At 45.6% G+C, this 23,926-nt stretch overlaps 1 protein-coding gene across 23 annotated transcripts in view; it reads right to left on the bottom strand.

The window, feature by feature from the left end:
- ptprfa (protein tyrosine phosphatase receptor type Fa) overlaps positions 1-23,926 on the bottom strand; it is a 176,959-nt gene that overhangs the window by 39,039 nt on the left and 113,994 nt on the right. For 9 of the 23 annotated variants that reach the window (XM_028999941.1, XM_028999942.1, XM_028999955.1 and 6 more), the window contains 8 exons: positions 22,708-22,818; positions 18,980-18,991; positions 14,292-14,561; positions 11,415-11,996; positions 10,579-10,712; positions 10,340-10,484; positions 8,679-8,984; positions 5,718-5,911 (listed from right to left, as the gene is read on the bottom strand). In XM_028999941.1, coding sequence (XP_028855774.1) covers positions 5,718-5,911; positions 8,679-8,984; positions 10,340-10,484; positions 10,579-10,712; positions 11,415-11,996; positions 14,292-14,561; positions 18,980-18,991; positions 22,708-22,818 — 1,754 coding nt within the window. The remainder of the gene's footprint in view (positions 1-5,717; positions 5,912-8,678; positions 8,985-10,339; positions 10,485-10,578; positions 10,713-11,414; positions 11,997-14,291; positions 14,562-18,979; positions 18,992-22,707; positions 22,819-23,926) is intronic. The other 14 variants (XM_028999936.1, XM_028999940.1, XM_028999946.1 and 11 more) reach the window with 3 other exon arrangements.

Below are 23,926 nucleotides of genomic sequence, written 5' to 3'. Positions count from 1 at the left end.
TCCCATTTTAAACATATAAAGATCTTTAAAGATCAGAAATAATAACACACCAACAAACAGGGTGTAGCTAGTTTCTTTCAATCAAGATACAGAAAACAACCGAGTGGCTCTTTCTAGCACTGCACTTAGCGCCAATTCTAAAATAATGGCCATTGAATAAGTACCTGGGTTGTGAATGAGTCCTTTATCAAAAAACAATGCAATAAGAGATGAGGGAGTTGTAAATACATTAAAAGCCACCAGCGGCAGAGCGTTAATGAGGGATCTGAGAATGCCAACCATTTGCAGGACGTCCGTAATGAAATGATTGTGTGCACACACACTCTCTCTCGCGCTTCCCAGTGCAACTCACTGCCTTGTTAGAACTCCTCTCTCGGCCCCATTCAGTTTATAGCATCTTGCTGCGCTGGATAAAAGGTGGACGCTTGCTAAAGCGCGGCTAATTTTCACCGCTCCTGGCTGCTAGGCAAGACCCTGCAGAGAACACACTTTTTTATGGCTGAGGGGGAATAAAAACACAATTGCCAAGCTTTGCACGTCACCTCAGAACACAGTCTACAGATGTAGTAACAAACACCAGACGCCAGTGCTGGCAGAGAGAGCAATACAGATTTTGTACTTCATCTACATTTCCCTGCCTTTACCATCTCTCACACATTCATGAAACCCCCAACTTGTGATGTTCATGACCCAGTTTTAATATAAAGTCTTCCCACGTGCACGCATCTCTTAGTGTGCGAGCGCGAAGTTATGACTGCTGAGAAGGAAGTGTGTGTTTGTGTGTGGTGATTTAGCGCTCTCCCACTGCCGCTGTAATGTGTCTGTCAGTGGCTTGAGATTAAATTTCACCTTGAGAGGTTGGAGTCCTTTCTGCTTGCTCAGCATAGAGGGCAGGGATTACATTTTTCTCTCTGCGGCCCGGAACGCCTCAGCTGCCTTCTTTTCCCTTTAAACTGCCAGCACTTCGGCACTCTTGTTCATTGGAGCTGCGAAGGGGGCTGTTTCTACTTCGAAAAAGGCCAACAGATATTCGATAGGGGTGTGTGTCGTCTTCAGTAGCCGTACATGCGGAGGAGACGTCAGTGGCAGGAATTGATTCAGAAGCGAAGGTGCATTTGTATTCCACTCCTCGACCTTGCTGAGTAACGACAAATAAGAGACAAAGGGGCTGTGCACCTTCGGCTTTCTTCGAAAAAATATGAGGGCCAGGGTAAAAAAAAAAAAAAGAAATAATAATTTTTAAATGCAGACATTTCCTATTCACAGTGCAGTCTGGGCAGTGCATCAGGGAGACATACATCATGCACAGTAGCCAATAAAACACACTCCTGTCCAAATAAAGAAGTACCTTATAGACTCTCAGCACCCTCAGCTAAAGCTCTGGTGTCTGTTTTTGGACTGTGCAAACGTCTGTGTAGGTATACATCAATTGCAAGTGTCTTGACGTACACAGTGGCATGCGGAAGGAAAAACCTTTAGAGAAGCTTAGAGAAGAATGTCTTCAGTGCATGGAGTTTTGCTACATGGTTTGGCATCTAATGAAAGGTCACTGCGAATGGATACAAAATGAACAATCACTTTCATCCTGTGATGGGAGTGGGATGAGTCAGTGAATGGTTGATGAGGCTGAAAATGTAAATCAGATGATATAAACTCTTTAGGTTGAGAATATATCCAGTTGGAATATTTCCTATAACCGCTGGCACCGATGACTCTTGAGCCATCTACAGTCTGGTTAGCTATCGAAATGAATGGATCAGACTTCTATTAACATACAAACTCAGCAAACAAGCATTTAAATGCCTTTATAAAATAAAATGATGCAATATTTAATGTCACACGTATGAAACATTTTATTTCATAGGGAATATAAGCATTAAAGAAATCCTGCTTATAATGTTTATACCATCCACTTCTACTGTTAGCACTAGTAATGGATGTGTTATCTAACAGAATAGCAGTAGCATTCATCTATTATTGCTTAACTGTGAAGTCTGTGACAAGGCGCGTTAGAGCATTGTGACCCGCCTGAAAGTGCATTTGTGTTGAGGTTGGGTTGCTGGATTGGCACATGGTGTCTGAACTCCATATTCCAGACCAATATCCCAAGGCCGTGGCACACAGCTCCTCCTCCATATTCCAGCAGGGCCGGGCTGGGCGTGGCCCCTGGGGCCCGACTGAGGAAGTGTCAGTATTGACCCCGGGGTGAAAGCCTAATGGTGCGCGCATTTACGTTTGTTTATTTGTAAGTGTGTTTCTGCTGCCTGGGCCTGAATCCTGACACCCGGCGTCCATGTCAGGTTTTGAATATCACCTTTCACACGTCAACGCCAAGCCCCACGCGCGCCGCTTCTGCTGCATCAGGACCCAAGCTGCAGCGCTCAGCTCCGCTCCGCTCCGCCTCACCTTGATTCCTGCGCTATCAGGAGAAAGGCGTTTGTCACAAGCCGCAAAAAACTGCTTTGCTGGTTGGAAAAGCAGCATTACGGAGGACAACAGCATTCCATAGGCGGCGAGCCGAGCCGCGGCACTGCGCAGGTGGCTGGGTAAAATACAAAATGGAAGAACGTTGCGGGAAGGGCTGTCTTTCTTGAGTTATGGGGGAGCCTTCATCTTTTCTGAAATTCATTTGGAGGGCAGGGGTGGTGCGGCGTGCGAATGCCTCCGAGACGATCTGTCAAGATAATTTATTTTGGCAGATGTTGTACGTGTAGCAAATGTTTCGGCAGTAAGGTAGGAGAGGTGCAGAATAACAACCTGGACCCAAACACACACACACACACACACACACACACACACACACACACACACACACACACACACACACACACACACAGACAACACAACTAATTGACTATAAACAGGGTATCCTAGGGGGATGAGGAAAAAAAACAACTCATCCTTGGTATCCATGATTATTTTGCCATCTTGGCCTTTTCCCTGTATAATTTGGTGTCTCCAATGCGTGTGAGTCCAAATATCTTTAGAAAGGTGGGTAATCTCCATTACCCTTTCACAGAGCAGTGAGGGAAATAATGTGTACTGTGGCGATTGAGGGCTAAAACGTGTCTCCCTTCTTCATTCCTCAGTTGGAGGGCATCATCATTACTGAAACAGGTCCCCAGGGGACACTGGTTTAAAGTGTTTTCTCCAGGTCCACTCCACACATGAGTTTATGTGTGTATCAATGGCAAGAAGCACCTCCACAGTCCCTGTATTTGTGACGTTGGGTTTGGTACCAGTTGGAACCACGTAGGCCGCTGTGTGGGCTCTCATATCACCATGAATGGCCATGTTTACTGAAAAATCCATCCTCACCTCCTACACACACACATACACACTCACAGGGCCTTCTATGCGTCTCACACCTCCCATTGTTCTGTCCGTCTGCCGCTACCTCCTGCTCATCCCCTCTTTCCCCCTGCCTGTGTCTGGGAAGCATACCTCTCTTCTAAACACAGATCAGCGAGTGACAAGGACCTCTTATCTGAGTAGGGGCTCTACAACAAGTCCTTGTCTGTAGGCGGGGTGCATTTTTGGAAGGGAAAAAAAGGTGAAATACATGAAACACAAAGAGGTGTTTAGGTGTAAGTGCAAATAAGAAGTACCAGTAAATGAGAAGGTAATTAAGGATTAATGTTACGGTGTGTTTGTAATTGAAGGGCAGTTTAATGTGATTTTATCTGAGTGGTTTTGTAAATTATGGCGACAGCTGACACTCAGAATGAATGTGTCTGGAGGAGCTACACGAGCTAATAAAATGCAGAGAAAAAAAGTTTAAACTTCTTTTTTGGCAAGAATACTTTCCAATTGATTTAGTCCCAAACAGGAGTTCATCAGTACAGCAGAGGGAGTGAAAAACACTTTTCATCCAGTAGACAAGGACACGCCGGCCATAAACCTGGCACAGAACGAGCGGCAATTGGCATCAGGATCTGCTCCCAAGGCCTGAACTGCCCACTTAAAATGATACAGAACTGGGCCGGTAAAGTGGCCAATCCGGCAACAGGAACCGTCTGATGAACGAATGGTGATACAAAATGCCCAGTCAAACTCCAAACAACCACAATCAGGTCACAAAACCAACCTGGCCAGGATCTTAGCACTTACTCTGCCGAGTAAGACATTTTCATGATGTATAAAAAGCAGTACATGTATGTACTGTGTAATGTATTAGACTATTCATTAGGGTTCATTTTGATTAGGATTTATACCAACCATTACAAAAATTCCATAACCAAGATAAAACCATAATTTTGCATGATGCACTCCTTTTACCATGTCCTGCCCACGTTTTATGAATTATTTATTTTCTTTAACAACTTTTTAATAAAAAAAAATCTGTTATATTCTATTAAACTGTTAAAACGCAAATTAAATTAACGACTGGATATTCTGAAGTAATCACTCCAGAAGGAGTAATCACTCACTCACTGACTATCAATAACAGCTTATTCAACAGCCGCTAGGGTCAGGGTCATGCAGGACAGGGCGCCCACATGCTCATCCACTCACTCACACCTTCAGCCAATTCACCTAGCACTCATGCCTTCGGATGGTGGGAGGAAGCCGGATAACCTGGAGGGAACCCGTGGCAACACATGCACAGGCCGGGATTCAAACTCACAATCTTGGAGGTGCGAGGATATGGTGCAAGCAGCCGAAATAATTGTGATTACTGCTAATTAAAGAGAAATTGTATTTCCCTTGATGGGACAGACCTCTGGCTGTGCTTGAGTGACCTGAGTAAGGAGTCACTCTGGTGCAGGCCTGGCATGTGTGGTCATGTTTTCTGAGATCTCGCTGGAGGTGAGGAGGGAATGTAAACCCATCACAGGTACAGAGGAGTAAACTCTGTGTGTACGTGTGCCTACGTGTGAGGGAGGACTTTCTCAAGACGTCTCGCATGCACAGATAAGGCAGGAATGTGACTGCTGAAGGGAATCAGGGTTGAGCGGTTTATCAGTGAAGAAGGAATAAGAGGGAGCAAAACGAAAAACAAACAAGAACGTTTCAGCCAAAGATTTTTGATAAGTCACGGTGGCCGCGAAAATCCGCCACTAGCCACCTCGACCACCAACACGCTCAAATTCAAATGAGGCTACCGCAGCAGAAATGCTCTTCAGCCATTTTAAAACGTTGAACAGCGGCACTTTAGCCATGCAGGGTGCCATGTTGGAACCTCCTTGCGGTCGTGGATTTCATTTCCCTGCTGGCTGGATTGGGGCTTCTGCTCTTCTGTTAAAGCAGCTCTCATCGCACCTTCATTTCATGTCAGGCCCTTGATTTTTTTTCTCTCCTTCCGGGGAAAGGCACGGTGTGGTCGCTCTGATAAGCAGAGCTACTTGGAAGGGGTCTGGGAGGGATGACATGCTCCCGCAAGCTAATTCTGGGATAACAATCCCTTACCTGACACTAAGATCACCAGCCAAGCTCTGACAGTCGGCTCAATACCATTTTTATCTCCTTTGGATTAATTTGATAAATTTGCTTCTTTCCAAACTTTCTTCACCATGTTCTTCCAGTTGTGTGATTCTAATTTTATAAAACGCATTGTCTATAACAAGGCAGTGAGTTTCCTTTTTATTATTTTACCCTCGAAAGTAAACACATCCACCCACTCAGTCACACTTGAAAAAATGAAAAATAATGTTATCAGAGCCGCCTGGTAGGATGAGTCACATTGATGTGGCAATTACCAGACAGAATAACGGTACCTGGGCCTCGGGAAGGGAGACGTCCACGATGACCGGCTGGCCGCGCGGCTCGCCGTCCTCCATGCGAGAGTAGACCACCTGGTAGCCGCGGATTTGTCCGTGCTGCTTCACCTGGAGAGGCGGCTTCCACGTCACCCGCGCCGCTGTGGAGTTCACCGCCTCCGCCTCCACCTTCCGGGGAGGAGCGCCCGGCACTGCGGAGGTGACAGGTTGCAGTTACCACCTTGAAATGACACCCGCCATGAGCTGAAGACACTGAATCAAGTCTGGAAGACAAGGCTGCTTACAAAGACGCACTTATCACTCTGTGCGAAGTTCGAGTGTGATCTTTTTAAAGTGATCCATAATAGCATAAAGGTCACAGAAAGGTTAGCCAAGCCGCAAAGGGAGGATAAATGACATTAAGATTCACAGAGGGCTGTGCTGGGACTTTGTAAGCAGGCCAGAGCTCTCTGAGCATACGTGTGTTGATACAGGGTTTATGAGTGGCGTCTGGGTGCTTGGTCAGCTCCCACAGGTGGGGTGGGGGCTTCGGATGAATACAAATTTCATATCAACTGTTGAAATGCTAACGATGGTCAACTGGAAGTGGGAAAGAGGGACTGAGAGGGAGAAGAGAGAGCTGAGCATCATACACAAGGTTACAAAGCTCTTTATTTACGCGTCGATGCAAAGGTGGAGAGGCGTTAATTTGGCCTACGGATGAAGGCATGACATGGTGAGGACTGATCCATGTGGGCTCAGGAGTCCACCATCAGCAGGACACAACCCCGTTAATTGGAATTACTTAAGCGTATAAATCTGCTAGCATCTGGAATCCTGCCTTGACCTTTCCAAACAAAAAAACATCAATAGAGCTTCTGGGTAAAATTGATAAAGCCCACACTTGCGCCCGAGACAGGCCGAGTGGCAGGGGTGCCACATTTCTTCCTGGACCAACTTCCAAACATTTTATTGTACATTTCGCAGCATAAATCTACATTAAAGCTCAGACTGCTGATAATATTTTATTTTTTCCTGGAATCTACGGACTGCTGTTTGAGCTGCTGTTGAACTATGAACCTGTATTAACTGTCACCCGCTGCTTGCTGTCCCTCCAATGGTACTCAAGCCCTAATGGGATCCTCTCTGCTCAGGTCTCCATGGAAACTTAAAATCCACGACTGGACGTTCCTACAATCGTGAAGGTAATCAGGCTCGCATCATCTGGCTGTCAGGTGGAGACCGCGGGGAGAAGTGATTTAGAGAAGAGAAAACTGGAGTATCTGTGCCCAGTTGGGTCAAGGTTGTTTGATGTAGCCAGTTTGATGTAGGGTCTTCTAGGACACCAAGTCTTCCAAAACAACCTGCCCTCTCGACCAAGGACATATCCCCCCAGCACGTGTGGCTACTTTTCAGTTAAAGGGAAATGGAGTGCCCTTTTTGATGATGTATAAACTGGAACATAAAGAATTTAACACAGGAGGAGCTTGATGATTAACAGCACTCATGCATGATACATCTTCATTCTGGGTGAATTAAACCCACGCCTGTCACATGCACAAACACACCAACACAAAGGCCAGTTACTTTTTTCTTCTTCAAGATAACTACCAAACAGTTCTTTCTTGTTTCATGTATTTCTTCCTTTGACCTCACACTAGAGAACAGCGTAGCACTGTGCTTAGCTTCAGTTTGCTTAAAATTTAAGGCATACTGATTGGCTCTAGGCAAGGTTGTATTCTTGAGCTCGGCATCTGTCTGCTTCATTTACCCATGCTTCATTAAATAAAATTGTTCTGACAATTGAGGAAACAGAAGCGTCCACGGCTTGATGTCAAGCCCAGGAATTGCTAAAGTTGGCAGAAAGCATTTGTGATGATCACAGCTCTAGAAGTTTGACCACAATGCAACTGTAGTGAGAGAGAACTGAGACAGGCAACAGAAGGAAGGCCGGTGCAGCTGTTTGGTCTGCTATAAAAAAAAGGGAATGTATGGAAAAAGAGCGAGAGAAAGAGCACTGGGTACTTAACTAAAACAAAGTCTTTGCTTGTCCTTTGTAAGGGCCACAATGGATGGCAAATGGCACAGGTCCTCTAGAGAGCAGGCAAAAGAGCAAGCCAGAAAAGAGAGAGAGAAGAGAAGAAAGCGAAAAAAGCCAAGCATGCTGCACTTGCTGTATCAGTCACACTGCGTCCAATCACGGTTGGGCTCGTCCTCCATCCTTAATTCAACTGTTCTGATGAGTTGTTGGTCAAGTAGCTCTCCTGCAGCTGAGGGAATACAGGAAGTCTGGACCATGGGGTGCATACTACCGGAGATTATGAGCGCAGGATGAAGGCCCATCCAGCGTAACTGGGGCGGTGGGCTTGAAAACGGATGCTGGGTGATGCCAGGGGCAGTGCGCAGATGTGGACTAGAGAAGCCCGCTGGGCTGATTACTGACCAGTATAAAAGAAATCTTTATCGGAGCAGCTCCACATTGTGCCACTAGTGAACCTCGGCCTACAGAGTCTGCAGCAGCTTGTGCACAGTGAACAATTTTCACTGCTGTTTCAGGACAAAAGACCATTCCTCATCTGTGATATCTCATCCTTATTAGACTGATGGTGGTAGGGTGAAGTGGTGGTGGGCGTCTTCTGCGGTCGCTTCACTGGGCCCGGCACTGCTCTGTGTCCGGTTATCTGGCACAGCAGAAGTGGGCAGGCTTCTCTGGAGACCCTCTGAAAGCCATGTTTTTTTTTTTTTGAGAAGCGACAGAGGCGAGAGACACAAGAAAAGGGGCTTGGGCATGGCGTAACTTCAGAGACAGAAAAGCTCAGGCTTTTAGGACAGTGGAGCAGGAGAGGCCAGACACTGGGGGACATGGGGAAGCGGGTTGCAGGCAGTGAACTGAAGGTGTAGAGGAAGCAGAAAAAAGTAGAAAGCCAGGCCAGAGTGAGCCACAGTGGGGACGAAAGACAGCCCCTCCTCTGGACGTACCGTCCTCTTTGGTTCTGATGAAAGCGGGTGGGCTCTCAGGGCCAGGACCCACGTCAGTGTGGGCCCTCACGGTCACCTTGTATTCTGTCCACTTCCCCAGGCCCTCCAGTGCATAGCTGGAGGCATCATTTGCGAGGTTGGACACCTCGTGCCGCTCTGTGTCCTCCCCATCCACTGCCTGATAGGTGAGGGAGTAGCGCACTATGTTGCCGTGCCGCCGGGCGGCAGGGGGCGCTGTCCAGCTCACCATGATGCTAGTGGAGCTCAGACTGAGCAGGTGCACTTCCTGTGGTGGAGCTGAAGGAGCTGGGGTAGGAAAGGAATGAGGGATGAGGTACAGAACGGGAGGAGATGGACAGAGGAGGATATGAATCATGAACTGGGAGACATTATTATAAATAATCCTAAACAAATAAGGTAGGAGTAAGATTAGTGTCTTTGCAGTTATTACTCTTGTGATGTGTGTAAATGAGTGAACTTACAGTGAAATTCACCTGTTGCTCTGATCTCTCCCAGTTCATTTACAACATGCACACAAACTCAAACATCGGCATTCAAACCAACACAAATAACCAAGAAATATTAAAGAAGGTGAGGGACGGTCAGATTAATGGAGGGATGAGGTGACATGTCTCGCCTCTGATTTCTGACATCAGACCAGTTTATGGAGATGCTGCGTCTCATTCCAAAGCATTTCCTCAACATGAGAGATTCGTTGAAGGACAAAATGGAATCCAAATGAAGCATTTTGCTTCTCAACGAAGCTTATTTTATTATACAAATGGAATAAATTGCTCCTGATCCAAGTTAAACAGAAGAATGGAGAAAAGAAAATTGGAGGGACGGGGTTGTATGAAATGACATTAAATTGTGACTGAGACACAAATGTAACAGATGAAATGATTGGATGAGGAGAGTCAAAGAGATTCAAACACAGTATGAGAGGGAGTAAAAGAGCCGTAAGGAAAAGTGAAGGTTGCTGGACTCCATGACAGGCCAGACCTTCTCTTGAGACCGGAAGACTGTCAGCAGGCCTACAGATAAGGGAACCAGCAGATTTTAGGAGCGACTGTTCCTATGGGAACCCGGCCCCTGTTAGCAACCAAGGCTTTCAGGGCTGACAACTATAACAAATAGCTTTGAATAAGCCCGGATTTCTTTTGGGAACCGTCATAAATATTTCAGGTTCAACTCTATCTCCCGGTGACTGACGGAAGCTCTGACACATATGCTGAGCCTCAGCCTGGTGGCAGAAGGAGATGACGGAGGAGATAAAGGCAGGCGGGCTGTCTGCGTCAGCAAGGCACCCTGTCAGAATTAGAAAATTCAAAAAGCATATTTTTGAGTCATTAAGGCAAGAAAAAGGGGCCGTGGGCCGACAGCAGGTCTGTCAGAAGAGCTCAACAGCAAGGCAGGGTTTAAGACTTTGTGGTTCAAGCCACAAGGTCACTCCTTCTGTTTCCATGACTGGTCTGATGTGAAAATCACAAGGCTTGTCAACCAAACAAGGGGTGGAATAAAGAAACCTACCATTTTCTTGAAGACAAGCCAGCAGACATACCCTTTAGGCTGGGACTGTAACTGCACTCAAGATGCTCTCTCATTACAGAAAAAGAATCTCCCAAAGCTATACGAGGAAGTAAACAGCATTAGCTACTTACTGGACTGAGCGGTCCGGGCCTCGATGGACTGTGTGCTAACCCCCAAGCCAACCTCAGAGCGAGCAGCCAGAGAGAACTTGTACATAGTGTCTGGCTTCAGGTTCTCGACAGCGTATGACCCAGTGGGATTGAAAGTGACGTGACGCTGGGGTGGGAAACAAATATTAGGAAAACACATATTAATACATATTTGTTCAAATGGTCACGCTTCAGGTGAATGTCACAGAGATCTTTTGTACCTTGTCACCCGAATCAGCCTCCCAGTAGGTGAGCTCATACTTGATGATGGGGTCCTGCACAGGCCACAGCCAGGACAGCATGATGCGAGTGTCCAGCTCAGCCTCCGCCTCAAAGCGAGTGGGCTGTGCTGGGACTGCAGGCAGAGATGACAGAGTGAAGCTGATCCAACTGTGCTCAGAAGACATATGAGCAACATGTGCTGGTTTCCCAGACATGGATTAAGCCTAGTCCAGCAGTGAGATGCTTTTCCAACAGCCAAGCTGTTCTTCATTATTTTTAAACACACTGATCCTACTTCTCATCTGAACTAATCGTTCTAAATGAATATGAAATTGTACATTTCTGAGATGGTATATGAACTCAATAAGCTCACCTCATGCAGTGTTTGATTTAGTTCTAATGTCTTTTTGAGAACTAAAATTGCCTCAGTAGCAAAGGGCATGGATGGGGGAGCCTAAGACTCGTAAATCAGCTAAAGAAAAGAACAATTTTATCGAAGGGCCAATTAACCTGTTTCTAAGTATTTCTAAAGTGTAATTTTTCAAACAAATAAGGTTCACATATCTTCTGTTAAGCTGGAACAGCTTAATTTGCTTCCCTGCTTTGTTTCATTCTTTATTTGCGACCTGGTTGTAGAGCTAGAAAATGACCTTATATATTTCTAATCATCACTTGTGTAGTTATGTGAACATTAAAAGCACACAGCTGAGACAAAGCCCTTCAAAAAAAATCCCAGTGTAATAACTAGCACTACCTTTAATCTGTGTTATGATTTTAAATTACTACATAACCTTAGATGTAACCTTAAGTCTAGCCCTTCATGATGAGAACTGACCTCCTTGCTGAGTCTTGACCTGCAGGATGTCTGAAGGTGGGCCGTCACCCACCGAGGTGAACCCGAGCACACGCAGGCTGTAGGTGATGTCTGGGGTGAGTCCTGAGATGGTGGTGAGTCGCGAGTCGTCAGTGTTGTGCTTCTGCCAGGTGCTGAGCGGCGTGTGCATGTCGGAGCTGTAGTAGATCCGGTAGCCACGGATCTGGCCGTTGGGCTCCTCTGGCGGCTCCCACTGCACCAGCATGGTGCTGGAGCTCAGCATGCGTGCCTGGACGCTCAGTGGCGGTGACGTTGGCGCCTGCTCGCTTGTACGAGTGTCCACGGTGCTGGTGGGGGGACCGCGGCCAATGTTGTTGACAGCCATGACACGGAATTCATATTCCGAGTATGGGCTGAGGCCACCGATGCTGTAGCGCGTGGACGCTACACCATCCACTTCCTGGAAACCGTTGTCTGATGTCTTAGCGCGGTACTGTATGACGTAATATGAGACTGGTTCAGGATTGCCTGAGTCCCAGGTGAGGGTGACACTGGTGGCAGTGGTTTCTGTGACGATCAGGGATGTTGGGGACTTGGGCAGAGCTGTATTTAAATGAACAGAAATAAATAAAAAAAACATTACTTCTATTTCTGCCTCAAAATGAGTGAGAGAGACAACATATAGCAAGAGCGAGAGAGTGGGAGCGGCTGCACTAATTTTTCATCAATCCATCACTATTCTGGTGACTGTCTCTTCCAGAGGCTCACCTGTCACTGCAGGGTCCAGACAGGCCATGTTCATTATCTCTCAAATCAAAACATCTCTTTCCCTGCACGACATGGCGGCGCGCTCCCCTGCTCTCCAGCCGACAGAGTCGCTCCATGTGCGCGCTACGTGAACACGTTTGTAATGATGGAGTTGATAACTTCACGCTGGGGGAATTGATTTTAGAGTAGCAGTCGCACAGCACTCTTTTCATATCTCATCATATCACACTGCCTCTCTGGACAAGTACAATAAACACAAATTGAGATCTTTAATTATTTATCTTCAATTATTGTAAAAACATGGCACAGATGATTAATTGTTTGGGCTGCACAGATATGATTCTGCGTTTCATTGACCAAACTGAATTAAAAGATAAGGTAGCAGTGAGACGGCATTTATAAATCTTCACACGGACTAATTTGTTCCACAGTTTGGGTTAATACAGTTACGCTACTTTATCATTCTGAAGCAGCTCTACCTGCATTTTTTTTTTTTTTTACCTATCTACCATCAATTTGTTCCACAGTGACTGAAAGGGCTGAAATAAGGAGTCGATCAATATGCGTTTGCTTTTTACGCCATTAGCATCTGTGATTAAATCTATCCTGCAACTGCCATTGACCACTAAGTCATTGATCCCACAACCAACACTACGCAACCAAAGGGAAAAAAATCCTAATGTTCCCTGATGCAAACAGTTTGATGAAGAGCGAGCACTCTAATCACAGTTAAATGATTAAATGTAATGATGATGGAGGTGGAGCCATGACTGTGTGCTGCTGATGTCTTTCTCGCTGGAAACTTTCTGGAAACAGGTTGAGGGACAGGGGAAAGACAAACTACCCAAGTCAAATGACATAAATCAGCGAAATGGAAAAGACCTCACGCTTGACACAAACAGAATGCAGATATGATCCTTTAAAATGCACTTCTTGAACTATAAACATTGCCATTATCATTACTTTGCCTTGGCAGTAAATGGGCTAGCGCTACCAGGTTTTTTTCTATTTCCAAAAGCAAATGGAAAGTGCCTGTTTTGTAATAAAATTGCATCTGAAAATGACTCCAAATGACTTTAGCGTTGTGTGTGATTGTGCTGCTGACACACTGGGAATGGATAAGATAGAGTAAGAAGCAATGGCACAAAAAAAGATGGGAAAAGCTCTGAAACTGGCATCATGTCTGCGACCGTGGGGCTCTACGATGCCACATGGAAATTAAGAATTGACATACGGTGCTGAGGGACCGTGGTGTAATTGAGAGGCAGAAATGCACTATGCATTCAAATGTTTAAAATCTTGACAAATGCCTAAATTGGCTTCAGCAGACACGCCCTTTTGATTAGACTTGCAAAAGCACACACCAAACATTTTGGGCGTTTGGAAGAGGCTCCTGCAGTGGGTGAATCACCATCTGTCACTCCTTTGAGTCATATCATCACAATATGTTAGTTGCAGAGACCTCACACCCCTCTTTATACACATCATATTCTTAATAGAAAATTTTAAAATTAAAATTCTGCCTCATCCTCACTCAATCTTCATAAAAAAAAAACAACTAAGCTCCATTGAATGAATACTTAAAAAAGATAAGCGGGACTGATAAGTATTCAGACATCCCTTGTTCATCAAGCCTCAGCAACTAGCAAGAATATCAAGAGTTTATTTCTCTTCATATTTCATGGCTCATTCGGCTCACTTGCATGGGAATAAAAAAAGATGTAAATTTGATGTAATGAACAATGCAGAAAAATAAATGTGTTTTTATTTATTATCGGGGTAATCACGAGGGTCCGATGGCATGAGGAGCTCGGCTCTGTTGAGTACAGAGGAGCGATTTTCCATCAGACACTTTTGTTTTCATAAACTTCCTGCAAGCTTCAGTGTCGCGAAGAGTAGCAGCTACACGTCAAATTTCAACTTTGATGAAACATTGATGAAGCGATTACATGCGCTGTCTGGTAGGGGCTGGGGGAATTTCCAGGCCCTTTCATTTTTAATGAGCCCCCCCTTCAACTATTGCCATCTCGGGTCGCTGGAAACGTGGAGAAATTGCCTTGAAAACACCTCTAGTGATGCTGCAGCCATGTTTATACCATATTTAAGTCTGGTTTGTTAGCGGCACCTTACCTTTCACGGAGATCTGAGCGGTGGTCTCGATCATACCCAGCGGGGAGATGGCCACGCACGTGTAGTTCGCCGACTGCCGGATGTTGGTGAGCTCCAGCACGTTGCGTCCGATCGGCATCTCCTCCTCTTTGGTGAGCTCCACGTCACCTGTCATCCACTTGACATAAGGCATGGGGGCACCCACCGCCACGCAGGTGAGGTTCACGCTGCCGCCGGGCATGACCTCGTGGTTGGTGGGGGGGATGGAGAATCGGGGCGGAACGCGCCGGACTGCGGGGGGAGAGCAGAGGGCGGTGAAGGAGACGCCGGTACCGAGACATGGCCAGACGCTGGTTCTGCTGACTACCTTGGTCATTCAGACCTGGCTTTGGCTGTCCAGGTGTTATGGAGACCATGGACCAATGTTTAACAGGTGAAGTGTGGAAGTGTGGAGGGTCAGAAGGGTTAAACGTTAGCAATGTGCCTTCAAGGTCTCTTCTGTGAAGAGCTGTTAGTGTTTTTATTAGTAGAGCTTTGGTTTAGTGGAGCAGGCTGAATGGTAGCTCTTTTCTGAGTCCATCAGGTCTGATGCTGTTATGATCTGTTATGTTATCTGCATTAGAGCTGCAGCAGCTACTGCCTTCACCAAAAAGTGCGAGATATGAAGTATGACGTCAGATCAAAGGCATAAGCCTCTGGACATGTTCATTAATATATTTCCATTAGGATGTATGCAAGTTACATGGGTTCAACAATGCGCTCAGTGGGAAAACTAGAGGTCTTTTTGGGGTTTCTGGGATTTCGCAGAGTTGAGCCTCATTATTTGGCGCCGCTTATTGTACTGCCCTCATCTAACCATGGCAAGCACCTTCAGGGAGGAGGTTTATTAAATCCCAGAATTTGATATATTAGTGGGTAAACTTTCTTTCCTTTTCTTTCATTTCTTTATTATTAAACCCTGAGTTTCTGTGATTGCATTGCAGGAGTAGAGGCTGAAACATTAGTGTTGCGTTAGTGCGGTGTTGGGGTGGGCAGCGAAAGCCAAGCCATTTTCCACAGCGATCTTCCAGACGCACTCAGATGGACTGCAGACCTCCTGTTTGTAGCCGCTGCAAAAACGACTCCATACAGACACTGCAGCGATTCTTAATCATTGGTAAGCAGCAGTCTGATAGCGTCTACAGAAAGTGTGCGAGCGGCGAGAGGGAAAGAGGAAAAGAGAGAATGGTGGGGGGGGGGGAGGCAGAGAGAGCTATAAATAAAGACTCTTTTATCATCGCTTTGCCTGCTGAAAGCGCAGGAGCCTCAGCCGAACGCTCACAATGAGTCTAATTTGGGAAGAGCTGCAGACCTTTGGGTGTGTCTGTAGATAAAAAAAAAAAAAAAAAAACTGTAGATTGCACCTTTTTTAAAAAGCCACCTCGATCACTGTGACTTCCAAATTACCTGTGTGTTCCCCCTTTATTAACGCTGGATATAGTAGGGGTGAGGGACATAAAGGGCCAAGCTAGCCAGCAGTGTTGATGCCATATCGCCAAAGTGAATTTGAAAACAGGCACGGGACCAATAGGGTTGTTGTTATTGTTACAATAATTTTTTTTTTTAGAACAAATATCTCAGTATTTATGTGACTTGAGTGTGTTGTTATAAGACCGCCTCTCCCTCAAAGCACCAGTCTGGCGTAAAAAAGGAACGTTTGATAACTGGCAGCCATAGGGAATAACAAGACTTTATCTACTACCCCCCCTCCCAGCAGTACCAAAATACAAAACCATTTTAACTCATATTGGGAATATTTGGTGTAAATATCATAATATGAGAGAATTTAGCCACTTTTCACATCGTGTGGAATTCTATTCCCCGTACAGCCACTGACATTCAGCAGATTCCCATTTTCCAATTCTGGCCAATTCATGATAATTCTGGCTAGTTTGTGTCGCTTTTCTCCCTCCCTGAATGGTTTGGTGGTGCCATTTCATGCCTCGTCTTCGAGTGCTTGTCACGGAGCGAGTGTGTCGATTTCAGCAGGTATTTAATGGCGGATTTTCCCCTCCGAATCTGTGACTCAAGTCAGGTAAACACTGAGATGCAGGACACCCTGCTAATCGTGTCAGTGAGGCCAGCGGTCAGCTGACTCCGGGTTAGTGTGGAGACGTGTTAGCCCGAGAGCCCAGGAGGCGTTTGACACGTGCTGCACAGCTCGGGAGGAAACCGCAGACGTGGTTAGTAACGCCGCACATAAAGATGGTGATGTTATTCATGACGATGTAAATGGTTACGACGTGATGGCTGTAGATTTTTTTTTGTTATGAGTGACTGGTATGAGTCCCTGGATGTGACAGTGACTATTTTATTTTTATGCTTTTGCGCCAGTCTCACGTGAAGTGTTTTAGGGGGGTGATGTCGGAAGCACAGTCAAGTTGGCAGTTAGAATGCAGGCGCACACTCTTACACTCATTGGCATGCCATAAGGAGGGAGCAGAGGAGAGGAGTGAAGGAGATTTCAGGAGGTGCCTTGTGATAAGGGCCTATCTAGGTATGGAAAAGAGTTTGTGTGTGTGTGTGTGTGTGTGTTTGTGTGCATGCGAGTTCACATCCATGTGTGTGTGAAGGGAGGGAAGTCACAAAAGCACTTTTATGCAAAAGCATGCATCCATGCACGAACACACGTAGAAGACAAGCATCAGTGCATGAGCTGTATCAGCCACAATCATGAGAACATGCCCGAGTAAACACCAGAAAAAAACATTCTTAGTTGAAGAAATCCAATTTCAATGGCCAAAGAACAGCGCTGCTTTTGCAAATGTTTCTAATAGTAGCAGACGCTGGTTAATTGCCTACTGCCGCTTATGCATTGGTAGAGTCTCTCGATGAGAGAGAAAAGAAAGATCTGCTTCTGCTCATGATTCATTCTCCTCACACAAAGTCCTCGTTAAGCCCGGCTTCTACCAGCCCAGAGGCCAAAAAAAAGGAACAGAAAACAATAGGAAATAAATAAAAAAAGAGGGAGGAGTAGTAAATAAATAAATAAACGCTCCGGGATGAGTCGATGGGAAGACATTTTCTGAGCAGCTCGTGAAATGGGCCACCATGTGACATAAATGTCACACGCCCTCAGCTCGGACAGAGAGAAAATACATTGTGTGTAGGCCGTGGATTGGTTGAGCACTACTTATGCACTCTTGAAGAATCCATTTCTATTTGTTACCACAATGACTTTCCTTTTTGAAGCTCGACCGGGTGGTGGAAGTTAGTACTGAATGGGTGGTAGTAGCCTAGCGGGTAACACACTCGCCTATGAACCAGAAGACCCACTTACTACCATTGTGTCCCTGAGCAAGACACTTAACCCTAAATTGCTCCAGGGGGGGACTGTCCCTGTAACTACTGATTGTAAGGGTGTCTAATAATGCCGTAAATGTAAATACTGAAGGTAGGTTATAATAATGCACATAAATAACATGAATATGTCTTAATAGTTCTTTTAGCCACATTTACATCTAAATATTGAGTCTGAATATGGAATTTGAATATGTGAGTTTTGAAATACAGTACAGGCCAAAAGTCTGAACACCTTCTCATTCAATGTGTTTAACACATGTGGAGTTATGAAAACACATTGAATGAGAAGGTGTGTCCACATTCTTGGCCTGTACTGTGTATAAAAAATTGAGAAATTTGTTCTTTTGTGAAGATTTGAATAAATGCTAATCAAGCTAATCAACTAAAATGGAAACCACATACCATTTTCACGTGCTTTCATGATAAACAGCATATTGTTTTCTTTCTTCCTTTGTTTACTATTCAAGGATTTAAAATTCCTACAACGCCTTTAAAACTTTTCAATATTTATTTTCAGCTGACTCTCCTCCCATTGTTCTCCACCCTAAATCTGGAACCAGCTTTGAATGCTCGAGTCCAAAACACACAATCAAATCAGCTTTGGCCAGATTAAATGCCCGAAAACTCAAAAGGCTTTCCGTTGTTAACCAGGATAACACATCATTCCCCGACTAAATAGGCTAAGCGGTTGAGGACGGGGAGAGGCCCTTGCTGAAATTTGAACTGGTGTGTAAACAGCCCTGATCCTCTAAGTCAGGGCCGCGTTCTTGTGTTTGTTTTTGACCTGGAGCTTAAAGCCCCGAATCAGTGTTAAAGCAGATGGTTGATCTTCTTTTAAACTGGTTATTTTGGTGTATGGGGCGGAGATTTCACATTTATCAGTTAGAGTCACTACACAGAAATTGTAGTTAAGTTAAAAGTTTTAAAAAACACCCAAAACACAAGCCATGACACATTGAATGGTTGCCAACCATGAATCCTGAAACCCAACACTCAAGAGAAAACAGCATTGGGTTTAACGCCATGGCAACAGGCAGTGCAAAAACACCAATGGCACGCCCATCAAGGCAAACATGGCTGATCAAAACAGACATGACAAAAACATCCAGCACCGCAACAGAAGACAGCCACGGAAGAGCCATGCAGACTCATGCCAACAGTGGGAGGGTTCGGGAGGTGGGCAGCATCGCAGAGGATGTGTGGCATAAAAGATGGGAGGTGCACTGGCATGGGGGGAGAGAGGGGGGAGGGCGGGCGGAGTGTTTGGAGGTCGGGGCGAGCCCAGGGCACGCGGCCAGACGGCCACGCCGGCTCGAGCCCACTGCACCTCTCTCTGAAGTAGGATGAAAAGAGTGAAAAGAACCAACCTTCCCGCTGATCTGAGAGGTGAGGATTGGGTTGGATTGTTTTGGTTTTGGATGGCAGGGTGCAATGGTGATGAAGGAAGGGAAATAAAAATAACAGAAGAAAAGGGGAGGAAAGAAGGAACAAAAGAGGAGAAGAAAGAAGACAAGGAGAAACAGAGAGAGTGAAACAGGCCAATATTCCGCTTATCCATTAAAAAGTGAGGACTGAGAAGAACGGCATGGAGAGAAAAAACACAGAGCATTGAGTGACAAGATGAAAACACACACACACACACACGCCAATCAACACAACAGGCATATGTACACACATCTCTATACCACACACAGACAAACGTTACACACACTCCTCACACACATTATTCCTAATCATAATTCTAAACCCTTTCACGTAGTGTAATATACAGCTGTGCAAATAAGGGCTACATGGGGATTGTTCGCTAGTGTAAGAATTTACAGAAATAGATATATTAGAATGATTAGATAGATTGGTTGTTTGACTTTATTGTTTTAAAAGGGACATTTAAATAAAAGAAAAAAGAACTGCTTTGAAGCTTCTCTACAAGACAATGTTTTTTGTGCGTAATTATTTCTGTCACCCAATCTTTATAAATGTTTTAATAAAATACACTATATATCTTCATCATTAAAGATTTTTTCCTTCTTACTTTATTTCTATATTTATGTAAATCCTGACCAAACACTAGTGAAGAAACCCCACGCTTAGTCCCCTGTATTACATCATATTCTGCTCTCTGCTTCATCTAAATATTCACAAGAACTATCCTTACGCCATCAGACATATTAAGCTTGAGCTGAATTAAGACGACATTAGAGATGCAGGCACTGCTGACAACTGGACTTCATTACACACACAAAGCAGACAGGGTCCAGCTGCTCAGACAGGACACATTTATTCTGTCCATTGAGTCCTTTAGAGTGAAGGCACTAGAGGGAGGAGCGCGCTAGACAGGAATACAAACAAGCGTACACACACACACACACACACACGTATACTGTATACACACACTCACAAATGGTCATTTCATCGCTGCCTGCACACAGTTGAAGAGTTAAGGCAGTGATGGGACGCACCATTTCTCGGCTACGCTGTTTTTCACATTTTTTAAAATGCTCAAAGCAGATTTTCCCTCTTCCTCGCGCTCACATACATGTAGGCAAACACGCACACACGCACACAAACACACAGATGACATAAGCACTGTAGAAACAGGAAGCCCTCAAGTGCAAGCCTTGTGGGTCAGGTTATGGTGAAACACATGGAAATTTCGGTGAAATGTGTCTTTTTCCAGCCCAGGATAAGCTTTAGCGGGATGAGCGTTAGCGTACAGTCTGTGTGAGCGGCCGACTGACCCAGGGTCTGGGAGCCAGGGACACAGAGAGAGACCCACCACGAGAAACACAAAGAAAAAATGAGACAGACAGAGAGAGAAATACTATGAAAGACAGAGAGAAGGAGAGCTAATAAGCCCACACCCACCCACCCACCCGCCCACAAACACACACCAGGCCACACACGGTGATGAAGAGAAAGGGAGTCCAAAGGGGGAGGACTCCCACCTGGAGAGAGACAGAAGTTAAACTGGTTGCAGCAAGAAAACCGCACACATTAAAAAACACTGTCTGGGGAGGCTCACGCGTGTCTGGGATAAAGATTTTTCTTTCTTCGCCATGCAAATGCAAAATGTGACTTCATGGAACGACAGGTTGAAAATTTCCAAAGGTTTTAACCTAGAAAAGCAAAACACACACACACACACACAAAGCTGGTGTGTTTGATTACAGACCCTCATACATATATATTAAATGTCATTCATCTAGCCGGGGATCCAAAATCTTTATTCCCTGTGACTGTGTGTCTGCAGGAGTGTGGTCTAAGCAGAGATCAAAGGAGAAGAGGCAGATAGCATCTCTCATCCGCATCTCCTTACACTTTCTTCCTCTCCTCTCCTCTTCTCTTTAATATCTGTTTTTTTTCCTGTCTCCTTCCCTTATCTGAGTGGGTCATGAATGCGATGGGGCAGAATTTATGAGCAGCTTTTCTGACTCATTTCCCCAGTGCGTCCGGTCATTCGCTTGCAAGGTCAAAGAGTCCAGCGTTGTGCCGGTGCTGGTGCCACGCGTTGCGCTTCTCGCCGTTTCCTTTTTTAAAATTTTCTTTAACATGGCTCCTCCTTAACCCCCGAGCACAGGCGGAACCTCAACGTGGAACCACAGCACGTTCTTCTTAACTCCAGTGTATCTTGCCGCCATTTTGTTCTCACTCAGAGTTTGCCAGGCCTGCCTGGCTGCCGCCGGTGATTTCGGCAGATGCAGCGGCAAGCTTTTCTGCGCGCATGATAACAGTACGGCGGCCTGATTAATACAAGAGCAGTAGAGCGTGTGAACCCTGCCAAAACACAACTGCTACAGCTCCCACAATGCCGCAGTCTGCGGGTGGGCGTGGCTACCTGCTGCAGGTGATTCCTGTTCACGCTGGAAACCGGGGACACAACCGGAGAGTCACAACCTCCTCTTCCCTGCATGCGTAAGGATATGCAGTATGAAAGATTGTTTTAGCGGCTGGTTTTTTTTTACATTTTTGCTTTACAGTAAACACTGACAGCAGATGCCACGACCAGCTGCCTGCCTGTCCAATGTTTGTCACGTTTTTTTTTTTACAACTGAACAGTGTGTGATTCAACTAAAAGGGCCAAGGTCCTGCTGCTGCCTCATCTTCTATGCAAGAAAAGTTAATGGCACAGCTTAGCGCTGACAGAAAAAAAGTGAAGCTTGAATTCTCTGTTGCAGGAACAAAGAGAATCCAAAGTCATTCCATCAGTTTACACGAGCCTGAGGGCTGAGCCGAGTGAAAAAACACCGGAAAAGACACAACAAGTAAATGGTGTCCAATGATAGAGCAACTGTATGCAAATAGCATGTAACCAAAAAGAAGAAAGTAATCAGAAAACTAAGCCTCGGACTCAAGAAACATCTTTGGCAGGAACAAGTTGAGGCAAAGTGTACAGCGATGGTGTCAAAAAGAGGACTAATTTAATGACAGACTGTCTCCTTTCAGGTCCTTTCCTGTAAAAGGCCTAGTGTCTGGTTCTCTTTCTTTAGAGGGATTACACTAAACTCAGAAACCGAACCATCTGTATCCACACAATTTGTCATAAGCTCTCGAATGTGTTTGTTTCCATGCCAACAGTAAACAAGGTCTATGGGAAAATGATCTGAGGTTGCAACGGTTATCTGACACTATTAATGCTGAAACCTGGGTGTTAACAGACCTGGAGGCTCAATCAAAAACAGCCATTAGCCACATCCTGTGGAGGGGCGAGGGCGGGGGTTTCCAAAGCGCTCGCCATCCAGGTGTCTCTTTCACCCCTCGCAAGACTGCACACGCCTGCCTCGTCCCCGGCCTCGCCCAGACAGTGTGGTGCAACTCCGGCTGACCCCACCGTCACCTCCCGGGAGTAAACAGCACCTCTTCTTCAATGAGGTGAATGAGGTCATTTAAGGATTAGGATACCTTTTCGCGGGTCAGTGGTGGGTCATCCAAATTAATGTTGAAAAAGAACCACAAGCAGTGTTTATTAGTAAAAATTGTTATTTTTGAAGCAGAAGGGATAAAAGAAGAAGCTCCAAAGGCTTGGTGCTGGTGTGAGTTCTGGCTGTAAAGGTGATATAAGGTGAGGGTGGTGTTTTTGGGGAACTCAGTGGCTTACCTCGGACGTAAAGGTTGGCGGGTGCAGAGTAGCGGGTCCCAGCGCTGTTCATCGCCACACACTCGTACTTGCCCTGATCCGACTCCTCGCTGTTCTCAATCTGCAGAGCTCCTGCAAACACACGGACGCAGTGTCACGCCTGAACTCTCGTGAACAGCACACACTCTCGGCTGGGTCCTGGCCAGCACACACACTCATTAATACACAGAGAAGGAACTGCAGGAAGTGGCAGACTTCTGAGAAGTGCTTTGTGGAGCAAAAAACACCAAAATACAATCAGCGGAAGCCACTTTGGGGACAAAACCAATATATGTAGCAACAAGACACCATATTACAACTGAGAAACAATGCATTTGGTGTTTCTTTACTGAGAGCATGAAACACAGGGGCGACCCTGGGGAAGGGATTCTGAGGCCCATCTGTCTTTGAGGTCACAAACCACATAAGCACCACTGTTTTAAACCAAACTGTCGGCAGGCTGTGGGAAAGAAACGGATTCATTTTGCATTCTGCCCTATACATCAGAGACAAGAACAGGTGAGAGACCACCTTCCCTAAAACATGTGGCTTTTAAATGGAAAAATATATTATACTGCAAAACAGAATAAAAATGTGGATGCTTCCATGGCGATCCACACCAGATGGGTAGTGTACTTTGGGGAAATGACTGACGCGATTCTTTTTCATCTAAAGGGATGGGTGAAAAAACATAGCCACGGTGTGCTGATGTACACCACCCTCCCGTGCCAGAACCTCTGAGCTAGGATATGGATTGGACAGCTATGGGTGCTTATAGGAAACCCTGACAGCCTGACATGATAGCAAAAATGAAAATTCAATGGCTCTGCTTAGCTGGCAACACATCACCCTGTAACGGTGGAGCCGAGCAGATCTCGAATCAATTGGAGGATTGTTGAGCCCTGATGACTCATCACTCGCGCCATTCCTCAAACGGAAGCCTAACATATAGGGCTTGTCTGGCGCTAAAGACACATAAAGAAAGAAATAAGCCCAACAACAAATCATGTCCCCAAAACTTACCTTAGGCCCGACTCCTTCACATAAAATATACAGGGATCAGACTGGCTGTTTAGCCGTGAAACAGCCTGACTGATGGGAGACTTTTTCAAAAAACACTTTCGACAGACACAGCGACATGATGTTTTCTCCTAACGCCAGGCAGTGCTGCTGACCTCACAACACACATAACATGCGGTTT

Source organism: Denticeps clupeoides, chromosome 13 (assembly GCF_900700375.1).
Source record: "Denticeps clupeoides chromosome 13, fDenClu1.1, whole genome shotgun sequence".
In the NCBI taxonomy this organism is placed as follows: domain Eukaryota; kingdom Metazoa; phylum Chordata; class Actinopteri; order Clupeiformes; family Denticipitidae; genus Denticeps; species Denticeps clupeoides.
Note: the sequence above shows the minus strand (reverse complement) of the source record. Positions and strands in the feature narration are given on the sequence as shown.